The sequence below is a fragment of the Aethalodelphis obliquidens genome, unplaced genomic scaffold (genome assembly GCF_003676395.1).
Source record: "Aethalodelphis obliquidens isolate GAN/ISIS:26980383/991018 unplaced genomic scaffold, ASM367639v1 scaffold9, whole genome shotgun sequence".
In the NCBI taxonomy this organism is placed as follows: Eukaryota; Metazoa; Chordata; class Mammalia; order Artiodactyla; family Delphinidae; genus Aethalodelphis; species Aethalodelphis obliquidens.
In genome coordinates, this window is record NW_020837953.1 from 41,068,324 (window position 1) to 41,079,906 (window position 11,583).

At 51.5% G+C, this 11,583-nt stretch overlaps 1 protein-coding gene across 1 annotated transcript; it reads right to left on the minus strand.

Annotated features, from left to right (window-relative positions):
* Nucleotides 1-4,900: 4,900 nt before the first annotated feature.
* Nucleotides 4,901-11,101, minus strand: LOC113622431 (chymotrypsin-C). The gene is made up of 8 exons (XM_027110724.1): nt 11,051-11,101; nt 9,698-9,789; nt 9,504-9,601; nt 8,491-8,616; nt 7,478-7,614; nt 6,525-6,670; nt 5,516-5,668; nt 4,901-4,977 (listed from the first exon to the last, which is right to left on the minus strand). Exons 1-8 carry the CDS (start codon nt 11,088-11,090, stop codon nt 4,963-4,965), a joined length of 807 nt encoding a protein of 268 aa, XP_026966525.1. The 5' UTR covers nt 11,091-11,101; the 3' UTR covers nt 4,901-4,962.
* Between the last annotated feature and the right edge of the window lie 482 nt (nt 11,102-11,583).

The following is an 11,583-nucleotide window of genomic DNA, read 5'->3' on the forward strand; positions in this document are numbered from 1 at the left end:
TTTTTTTTTGCGGTACATGGGCCTCTCACTGTTGTGGCCTCTCCTGTTGCAGAGCACAGGCTCCGGACGCACAGGCTCAGCAGCCATGGCTCACGGGCCCAGCTGCTCCGCAGCATGTGGGATCTTCCCAGACCGGGGCACGAACCTGTGTCCCCTGCATTGGCAGGTGGACTCTCAACGACTGCGCCACCAGGGAAGCCCCTTGGGTGAGTTCTTAAACCCCTCTGAGTCTCAGGTTCCTCATCTGCAAAGGGGGATGATAATCGGGGTTGCCAGGATTATTAAATGAGATTGAGTATATAAAGCCCTTGGATGGTACCTGGCACACAGATTACCAAGTGCTCAGTACACACTAGCCACGGTGCCTGCATTAGACACACAATGGCACTCTAGTGGGTCACTGGCATGAGGGCTCTCATGCCCCCAGGCCAGGGGAACTCCTGCCAAGGCAGAAGGTGGAGGTGGAGGGTCACTGCCTAAGTGCCCACTCTCCCTGGCTCCCAACCACTGGTTTGTGACCTCTTGGACAAAGTCTACAGATCCTTGCTCTCATCCCAGCCAGATCCCAGGGAGTCCTTCCTGACCCTTCCCTTGCCACCCTCTTACACTCCCCACCTAGTACTTTAGATTTGCTGGAAGGGAGGAGTGATGGTGTATTTAACTCCTATGCTGCTTTAACAAATTACCACAAATAAGGTGCTGAAAACATAAAAGTGTACGTTTTTACAGCTCTGGAGGTCACAAGTCCACAATCGGTGTCACTGGGCTAAAGCAGGGCTGGTTTCTTCTGGAGACTCTAGGGGAGAATCCCTTCCCTTGCCTTTTCCAGCGTCTAGAGGCTGCCTGCATTCCTTGGCTTGTGGCCCCTCCCTCCATCTACAAAGTCAGCAGCATCGCATCTTCAGATCTCCCTCTGACTCTGACCCCCTGCTTCTGTCCTCATATCTCCTTGTGACTAATCCCTCTTAAAAGTACTCTTGTTTCTTTTTATGGCTGAGTAATATTCCATTGTATATATGTGCCACATCTTTATCCATTCATCCGATGATGGACACTTAGGTTGTTTCCATCTCCGGGCTATTGTAAATAGAGCTGCAATGAACATTTTGGTACATGACTCTTTGAATTATGGTTTTCTCAGGATATATGCCCAGTAGTGGGATTGCTGGGTCATATGGTAGTTCTATTTGTAGTTTTTTAAGGAACCTCCATACTGTTCTCCATAGTGGCTGTACCAATTCACATTCCCACCAGCAGTGCAAGAGTGTTCCCTTTTCTCCACACCCTCTCCAGCATTTATTGTTTCTAGATTTTTTGATGATGGCCATTCTGACTGGTGTGAGATGATATCTCATTGTAGTTTTGATTTGCATTTCTCTAATGATTAATGATGTTGAGCATTCTTTCATGTGTTTGTTGGCAGTCTGTATATCTTCTTTGGAGAAATGTCTATTTAGGTCTTCTGCCCATTTTTGGATTGGGTTGTTTGCTTTTTGTTATTGAGCTGCATGAGCTGCTTGTAAATTTTGGAGATTAATCCTTTGTCAGTTGCTTCATTTGCCAATATTTTCTCCCATTCTGAGGGTTGTCTTTTGGTCTTGTTTATGGTTTCCTTTGCTGTGCAAAATCTTTGCAGTTTCATTAGGTCCCATTTGTTTATTTTTGTTTTTATTTCCATTTCTCTAGGAGGTGGGTCAAAAAGGATCTTGCTGTGATTTATGTCATAGAGTGTTCTGCCTATGTTTTCCTCTAAGAGTTTGATAGTTTCTGGCCTTACATTTATGTCTTTAATCCACTTTGAGCTTATTTTTGTGTATGGTGTTAGGGAGTGATCTAATTACTCAGCCATAAAAAGAAACGAAATTGAGCTATTTGTAATGAGGTGGATAGACCTAGAGTCTGTCATACAGAGTGAAGTAAGTCAGAAAGAGAAAGACAAATATTGTATGCTAACACATATATATGGAATTTAAGAAAAAAAATGTCATGAAGAACCTAGGGGTAAGATGGGAATAAAAACACAGACCTACTAGAGAATGGACTTGAGGATATGGGGAGGGGGAAGGGTAAGCTGTGACAAAGCGAGAGAGAGGCATGGACATATATACACTACCAAACGTAAGGTAGATAGCTAGTGGGAAGCAGCCGCATAGCACAGGGAGATCAGCTCGGTGCTTTGTGACCGCCTGGAGGGGTGGGAGGGCGGGAGACGCAAGAGGGAAGAGATACGGGAACATATGTATATGTATAACTGATTCACTTTGTTATAAAGCAGAAACCAACACACCATTGTAAAGAAATTATACTCCAATAAAGATGTAAAAAAAAAAAAAAGGACTCTTGTGATTCCACTGAGCCCGTCTGGATAATCCAGGCTAATCACCCCATCCCAGGGTCCTTCAATTAATCACACCTGCAAAATCCCTTTTGCCACGTAAGGTAATGCATTCATATGTTCTGGGATCTATGGCATGGACGTCTTTGGAGGGCTAGTATTTTGTCTACCACAGATAGGCATTGACCCTTGTATGTAACAGTGGGTCTTGTCCCTGAATCTGAGAATTTTACACTCTTGTTGAACAGAGAGAACTGTGGCTTATGTTTTACCATTTATTAGCTAATAAAAAGTAGCTTTGATCATCCAATCACGTTCCCCAAATTTATATAGATTTGGCACTGGGGGGGATGCTGCTGTCCAACACTATACATATGCCTCTTAACTAATTACTGAATTATTACTGAATTACTGAACCTATCTCTCCTTTCCATCTGCAGCTTGATGGTTGGGGCCCCATTAATTCTGGCCTAGAACATTGCAGCAGCCTCCTCACTGGCCTCCCTGCCTCCATTCTTGCCTGCTCCAAATCACCCTCCATATAGCTGTCAGATGAATGCTTTAGTGTGTACATCTGACCACAGAGATCACTTCTCTATCTAAAACCACTCTACGGCTCCCTATTGCCCTCAGAATAAAGTCCCAACGACCCTCTACCATGGCTACAAGTCCTTCCAGGAAGGGCCTTTCTCACTCTCTAGCCACATCTCTTGCCCCTCCCCGTTAGGGTGACTGACCATCCCAGTTTGCCTGGGACAGCACTGAAAGTACCACTTCCTAGAAAACTACTCAGTGCCAGGACCACTGGTCACCCAATCCCTGCCCTGTGCCTTATGCTCTAGCAATACCTTCTGCTTGGAGATTCTTCCAAGCAGTTACCATGACTTTGCTTATGGCCTTCCCTCAGTCAGGAAAGTGACCCCTTATGTTATCCCCCAGGGTATCACTTAGGACTGTGCTGAGCTGCAAGTAACTGAAAACTGGACTACAGTGGTTAAAACAAATGCAGGTTTATTTAGTTTTTACATAATTAGACATTCAGAGAACGGTTGCTGGCATCAGATCTGCAGCTTGATGATGTCTGAGCTCATGTCTCTGTAATTCTCTTCGCCACAAGAAGGCTGCCTTAGTTCCAGGCATCATATCCATATTCATCACAGGGCAGTAGAGCATGGTGGTCAAAAGCATGGGCTCTGGGGCCAGATTAACAAAGTCTGGATCCCAGCTCCATCACCTCCCAGGTAAATCACCTTGGGAAGTCACTAACCATCTCTAGCCTCAGTTTTCTCATTTGTGAAATGGGGATGATGTTAATAACCTACGTCTTAGGATTGTTTTGGAGATTAAGTGAGGTAATACACGTAAAACCTGTAGAACGGTGCCTGGCACAGAGTAAGTGTTCAGTAAGTGTTAGCTATCACTTTGATATTATAACTGCAAGGGACCTGGGGACAGCAAGAAGTTAGCATTTTTAGCCTCCAGTATAGAGACAACTACAAAAAGAGGAGGCTGGGAATGAAGTTTGGGTCAAGCAACCAGCAGCATCTTCTGTATTTTGGTACCTTCTGCTCAAATGTAAAGAATACATTACACTGGGCATCACCACCTCTAGGAAGCCATCCTGGACTCTTCCTGCCTACTCTCACTGGTTTAAGTGTCCCTTCGCCATGCTCCTGGACTGTATTCCTACCTTCACACTTACACCAGGGAACTCAGTGATCTGTTCATGGGTCTGTCTCCTGCAGAGCAGGAATCTTGTCTGGACCATCCCTAGATTCCTACGGCTGAGCTGGTGCTGGGCTCCTTGTAGACCCCATTGCTGGTTGAGAAAATAAAGTATTTTTTGAGAATGAGCTGGACATCGTGGGAGGCCACGGTCCCCATCTCCAGGAACCAAAGTCTGATGGGGAAACTGGACAACTCATGGACCAACCAGAGGCAGCCATAGTTGATGGCTTTCCTAGGAGGACTTCAGCGGCCGGGTTGGGGGTACCTCCCTCCATAGAGCAGCACATCCCCAGGAGCGCCCTGGACCAGAGACCCTATGGTCAGGGGTCGGGGGTCCCGCTTGGATGTACCTCACTGGACACTGGGTCCCTCTCTTTTCTGGACCCCTTGCCCTCCAGTCGGCCTCAGGACTAGAGGGCCCTGCCCTGAGCCTCTTGCCTGTGCACCACTGGACGTCTGCTCCTGTGATCTGGCCCAGCTCTTTCCTTCTCTGGGCCTGAGCTGCCCTGCCTGTCTAGTGCAGTGCAAGCTTTCCCACCTCTGACCTGCTGTGACTATGTGTGGAAGCCATTGCGGTCTGATCAGGGCCCGGTGGTTCACGGCTTATGAGATGTGCGGGGATGGGGCAGGTGTCTGGTGTGTCCTTAACTCATATTCCCTCAGGCACCAGGTGGCTTCCTGGGGGTGCCCCCTCCACCAGCATCCCCAGCAGCTCCTTCCAAGGCCTAACCAGGCTGGCTGAGGGGGATCTCTCATTGCACCCCTGGTATGGAATCGGGCAGCCCCTAGAGAGCCCGGGAACCCGCAGGGGACGTGCAAATCTAGAACACAGGTCGCTTGAGGGGAAAGAAGGTTTATTGTGGTTGCCGGGATTTGCGGCCTTGGTTCCCAGGGATGAATCACAGCTGTAGTTTCTGGAGAAGCAGAGAACAGAGTAAGGGACTCTGCGGGGTGTGAGGCTCTGCCAGGAGGGTAGGAACATGGCCGGCAGCCCCGGGCCTTGACAAGACAGGTTTGCCTCTGCCCGAGGGGTCTGGCCCTCTCGGGCACTTCCGACCACTGTGCAGGTGAGCTCAGGATACCTCCTGCTCCCAGGGTGGAAGGCCCCAGCCCAGGGTGACTCTCTGTCCCCGCACCCTCAAAATATAGACGGCCATCCATGCTGCCCCCTCTCCTGTGCTGGGGCCACGCTTCACATTTGGGAGCACTGGTGGGGAGCCTGGGCTTGGGACAGAAGTATTTGCTGATGGATGAAAGGGTGGGGAAGTGAATGGCCGTTTGCTTCACTGCCCCTGACTCAAGGCTGCCTGCAATAAGCACGCGATCAAAACTTCTTGAAGGAGTGAGTGAGTAAATGGAGTGAGTGAAAGAGTGAGTAGGGGAGTCAGTGAAGGAAAGGCGAGGGAGGGTGAGGGGTGGGTGGAGAGGAGGGGGCAGGGGAGGCGCACCCACCTCGTTGATCCAGCTGTTGTAGGCGGACACGCGGGTGAAGACCGTGGGCTTCTTGAGGGTGTTGCAGCTCAGCCCGGAGCCGAAGCTGACGATGCCCCGCAACTCCCAAGAGCCATCCTTGGCCTGGCAGTTCAATGGGCCGCCCGAGTCCCCCTGCGCCAGACGGGGCGGGCGTCAGAGGGAGGCTCGGGAAGCAGGCGAGGGTCAGGCCGGGGCATATGGGTTGCCCCTGTTTTGGCCTCAGCGTGTCCAACGTGAGGGAGGCAGAGAAAATGTGGTTTGTGGGTAACTTGGCCTTATTCTGGGGGGCCCTGGGGTGTCAGACTAGGTCTTGCTTTGCTGTGTGATCTTGAGATGCTGAGAACCCTCTCTGTGCCTTGGTCTCCCTAGCTGTTCAGGTCACCGCGCCTAAGACTCTGAGCTGCCCAGAGGGATGAGCATGCTGGGAGCCATGTAGAAGACCCGGGAAAGGGAGGAAAATGGAAGTGGGGAGAGGCTCATGTGTTTGAAAACGGGACAGTCCCCGATTGTCCTAGATGTTTCTTCGTTCTGTGTCAGATTCCCTGAGTCTTCTGTCTCCCTGGACCAGCGGAGCTGATGGTGTGAAGGAACGTGTGCCCGGACTTGACCGAAGTCTCTTCTACCTGTGTTAGACTCACTTAGTCCTCATAGCAGCCCTGTGCTTACTACCGCTCCATTTTATGCATGGGAAAACTGAGGTTCAGATAAATCAAACAGCCTGCCCAAGGTTACACAGCTATGAAGTGGGGGGCTGGGACTCGGACTCAGACTCACATTCAACTTTCATGCTCTGGCCACAGTGCTGGTGGGGGAGGGGAAGGGGGACAGTGACAAGTTTCTCCTGAGCCTCTTAGGCCCAGCTGGGACTCAGTCTCCCCCCAGGGAGAGGGTGTGGCGTCTCCCCACTTCTCACTCCTTTGCCCTCCTCACTGCCCCCTCCCATCTGGCCACCTGCAGTAGCGACGTGGGGCAGCGCCTCGACACTTACGTTGCAGGCTGAGATGACACCATCACCCCCGGCGCAGACCATGGTGTTCTTCACATTGTTGCCCCACCAGTCTTTCTGGGAGCACGTGGCGTGATCCACCACGGGCTGCAGGCCCTGCTGCAGCTCGTCAGCGATGGGGCCGTTGGCTGGAGAGAGAATGGGTGGTGACCGGGCGGTCAGCCCAGGCAGCCTCAGCGCCAGCCCAGGCCCAGGCCTTCAGGGAACAGAGGGCTTGATGGGGCTGGGCCATGACCGGGCGAGTTCTGGAGAGACTTTGAGGGACCCACACACAGGCCCTTAATTGAGAGGCGAGACTCTGAGCCAATGGTCCTGAACTGTTTGGGTTAGAGACCCCTCTAAGGGCAGGGAAGGCAGAACCAACCCATAGAAAACCCTTAAGAAATAACCACTGAGTTATCTTTAATTTGGGTTCTGGGGTTTTAATTGCCAATGGTTTCCCTGTAGTTCTCTGCCTTTGGTGTCACACACTGAAAGGTCTTTCTCACCTCCAAACTTTCCAAATTGTAGAGGATCTGCATTTTCATCTAAGTATTCTGTAGTTTCATTTATTTGCATTTAACCTTTTAATTCAGTTGGAATTTACTTGGGCGTGTGGTATAACATAAGGTCATAAGATCTAATCCCCACCCCAAGATGGTTAGTTTCATTTATTTACTAGTCACTGACATGACACTTAGTATGTGCCTAGCCCTGTTCTAAGCCCTTGACAAATTCTAGTCCATTTAATCCTTATAACACCCTTTATATGCACTTGTTAGAGTGTCTGCCACATGGTATATGCTTAATAAATATTAACCATTATTACAAAATTAAAAAAGATGTGAAGATGTTAAGGCAAAAAGGAAAGTGGTGGGCAAATGTGGGTGGTGTGCTTATCACGGGAGCTGCTTCCTCCAATAAGACACTCGTGTTTGGCCAGGGGCTATACTCACTCCAGAGACGGCCCCAGCCAGTGACGTAGCAGGGGTAGTCCTGAGGCAGCAAGGAACCCTCCTCTGGCAGGCAGGCTGGCTGGATGGTGTCACTCAGTTCCACGGGCTCCGCCAGTTTGATAAGGGCAATGTCATTGCTGGAATCCAAAGTGGAGGTGGTGAATGGCAGGAGGGCCTGCTCCCCCAAGCCAATGCTAAGAGGCCCAGGCTGTGAGTTGGGAGTCGGGCCAAGGGTGAGCAGGGGTCCTCCATAAATATCCTGGACCTCCAGCTTCTTACTGGCAGACAGAGATGCCGGAGGACCAATGATCTGCCTTCTAACCCCATCACCCGCTCCTGTAGGTGTAGCTTCTTCCCCTTCCCCCCCACCCCGCGCCACCTTGTGTCTTCACATCATGAAAGGCTTAACAGAGGGGAGACAAGAGCAGAAGCCTTCTGAACCACTGCAAGGTTATGTATCAACTGAAATTCAGCTAAGCAAATTGGAAATTATAACGATAAAAACACTTGCGGATGCAATTTTTAATGTTTTCGTGTCGCCAGAATGAAAATGGACAACCCTAGAGAGAGCCTGGTTTGATTTCTAGTTCTGCCATGTACTGGGCTGTGTGACCTGGGACACATTCCTTAACCTCTCTGATCCTCGGTTCCTTGTCTAGGGCTGTTGTGAGGATTAAATAAGAGATGGCATGTAAGCTGCTTATTACAATGCGAGCATGCATCAGTAAAGGTGAGTGCTGGCTCATCCTCGGGCTGAGAGACTTCAGGTAATATACTGGGGGAGCCTCAGGATCCTTATTCCCTGTGTACTTTCCAGAGACCCTTGGCCAGTGATGGGTATTGGAGGGGTGTCCACCTCCACTTAGCATTTTGCCATTTTGCGTAAAGTCATCATCTGTTGGCTGTTCAGGCTAAGGATGGGGTCCAGGGACAGGCTCCGGCCGCATCTCAGGGACGCCTCCTTCTTCTGAGCTGCTCCTAGGGGGCTGAGGGATGGCCAGCTGGGCACTCACCGAATTAGGAAGGAGCTCCACTTCTCGTGGACAAAGATGGTGTCCACGCCCATGAACACGGAGCCTTCCTCATTCTCCACCTTCAGGTTGTTCTTCCCCAGGGCCACGCGGTAAGTCAGGGTATTGCTGGACAGAGCAAGGGGACCGGGTCAGGGTGGCCTCCTGTCCCCACTGGCCGGTGGGGTAGAGGGGGACGTTGGGTCTTTAGTGACCCAGCTTTGGGGCCACCGTGGGACTTGTTCGGGGGAAGGGAGTGTTCATCCCATTGACCCTTCCCAGGGCACGGGATAAGGACCCTGGTCTTGGAGTCAAGTCCACTTTGACTGCTAGGTGGGTAGGCTCGGCTTCAGTTCTCTCACCTGGAAGGTGGAGATAATCTTGGAACTCACCTGCCAGGGCTGCTGTGAAGATGAGCTAGTCCACATGCTGCTGGCCTGCATTCTCTCTCCTGCATTCCTCTCTAACCGCCTCTTCCTCTCCTCTCACACAAAATGCCCCGCCACACCGGCTTCCGCTTTATTTCTCAAACCTACCAAGTGGGCTCCCTCCTCCGGGCCTTTGCATCAGCTGTTCCCTCCACCTGGAACACCTTACCCCCAGACCAATGACGTCTTCCCTTATTTCCTTCAGGTCTTTGCTCAAACAACTCCTTTCAAGAGAGATCTTCCCCCGGCCATGTCATTTAAAATAGAACTCCTCATACTTTTTATTCTCTTTCTGCTTTATTTTTCTTCATTGCCACTTGCTTTGTTATATATTGTTGAATGGTCTGTCACTCTGTCTTCCACTAGAATATAAGCTCCCTGAGAGCACAGACTGTGTCCTCACTGCCGTGTTCCCTGGCGTATAGTAGGCGCACAGTAAATACTTGTGGACTGAATAAATTAACAACTGAGTTACTGGATGGGAGTAGCTTATTCAGCCCAGTGTCTGGAGTGTGTGCTCAAGAAAAGCAGCTTATCAGGCTCCTGTCCCCGGGCGAGGGTGGGGTGTCTGGGCAGCATCCCGTTCACCTGATGCAGTGGGCAGCTGTGAGGACGTGACTGGGGGTGATCAAGGTGCCACCGCAGGTGTGCCTCCACACGCCATTCTTGAGGTACTGGAGGGAGATCTGGGGGAGGATGGGGAAGGACCACGTGTCAGCACCCAGGGACCTGCTCCCCACCCACCTCCACCTCGCCTTCCCCACCTGCTTCAGTGCGCTTACCTGCCAGGGCCAGCTGTGGGGAACGGCGTTGTCTCCGCCCACCACCCGGGCTGATAGGTTGGGCCGGAAGATGGGGACCCCGCAGCTGGAGGCTGGGGATACAGGAGAGGAAGAGCACAGGTGAGCCAGGCTGGCATCGCTTTGGGGAAGGGGCAGGTGGAAAGAGCGCACATTTGGGGGCTGGGCAGACATGGGTTTGACTTTTCCTGCATGGCTTTGGGGAAGCCATCGAGTTTGCTGGGCCTCAACTTCCCTTTCTGTGAAACGGGAAGACTAGCGCTAACCTGGTAAGTTCGTCCTGAGAATTTAAAAAACATGACATAAATAAATGACAACTAAGAAAAATTAGATGACGCAGGTAAAGAATTGAGCAAAAGACCTGGTATAGAGTGAATGTCGAATCATTGAAGGAAACCCAAAGTGGCTGGCTTGTGTGTGAGTGCCCAGGTACACCTGTGTCCTTCAACCTTACCCTGCGGTCCCTTTTCAGGCACAGCACAGTGTGGGTGTGCGAGCACTGAATCTACAGAATTCCAGACTGTCAGAGCTGGGGAGCTGTGTGGCACAGTGAAGAGCGAGTGCTGTGCAGTGAGCAAGACCCAGACTCAAATTCTGGCTCTACCACTAACCAGCCATGTGATCTTAGATACCAAGATATTGAGCATCACTGAGCCTCGGGGTCCTCATCTGTAAAATGGGCATATTAACAGACCCCGCCTCTCAAGGTTGTTGTAGGATCAAATTGGCTCCTGAACATCAGGGGCTTAGCACAGTGCTCGACACAGAGCAAACATGGGGTACACAGGAGCAGCTATTGTTATCATCACCGTTGTTATTAGCTGGAGGACTCTTAATCAAGTGCTCTCACTTGCCAGAAGAGCCAGTGAGCTTTAGAGAGGGGAAATGGCTTGTCCAGGTCCCGCCAAGAGAGAGGGACATTCGAGCCGAGTTCCTGGATTCCCAATCTGGGAGGTCACCAGCATGGCGGGGGGAGCAAAGAATCCCCAAATGAGAGATGCCGATGCTGGGAAAGGTAGGCCCTGAGGCCCCCCGGGGTCACCCGGGATGAGGCACCTTCTGCGGCCCTGGTGCTTTCCATACCTCATGGCTCATCCTCACCCTGGGGTGAGGAACATGAATCCTATTTTGCAGCTATGGAAGCAGAGTCGCCAAGCAGGCAAGTGGCTCATCTGACACACAGCTGGTCAGTAGTAGCTGAACCCACGTGGGACCCCAAAGCTCCTTTCCTGAAGCCCTGGAGAGCAGAGGGTCCCTGACCCCAGCCTTGTCCCCGGGAGGCCAGCCCAAGCTCACAGCCCGCTGGCTGCCGCTGGTCCCCAAGCCACAGCTTACCGTAGGCCAGGAGCACTGTGAAGACGCTGACGCCCAGCATGTCGTGAGTGCCCGGGATCGAATGGCCATCGCGGTGACCAGTTCCCCACTTATAGGCAGGAGGAGGGTGGGCCCACCTCATCAAGGCTGAGCCACCCCTTGGGAGGAACCTGTTCTGTCAAGGCCCTTTCCCTGACCTTGGCTGGTTACTGTTTAATTTGCGCAGGAGATGGAGCTGGCGTGGAGGCAGGAGTTTCCCAAATATCCTGAGACAGAGCAAATCTGACGTTTACAGGTTTGGGGGGCCCTGCCACGCTGCTTGGCCTGACTCATTTTTCTTAGTTGTCATTTATTGTGCCGGGTGTCGTGCCCAATACCTCTTGCAGTCACTTAATTCTCCCAACACCACGCGGTAGACACTCTTGTTCGCTCATTAAACTTCACGAAGCTGAGACTCAGAGGGTCGGGGGCAATCCGGGGTCACACAGCTGGGCAACAACAGACCCAAGATTTGAAGTCAGCGCTTCTAACGTCAGTCTGGGGCCGCAAACTCC

What these genes read in the sequence shown, in the direction of transcription:
- LOC113622431 (XM_027110724.1), bottom strand. Translation starts at nt 11,090, where the DNA reads ATGCTGGGCGTCAGCGTCTTCACAGTGCTCCTGGCCTACG. An exon ending in ACAGCTGCCCACTGCATCAG is followed by an intron (nt 8,617 to 9,503) that starts GTGAACGGGATG and finishes TGCTCTGTCCAG; the next exon opens with CAATACCCTGACTTACCGCG. An exon ending in GTGTCATCTCAGCCTGCAAC is followed by an intron (nt 5,669 to 6,524) that starts GTAAGTGTCGAG and finishes CGTCTGGCGCAG; the next exon opens with GGGGACTCGGGCGGCCCATT.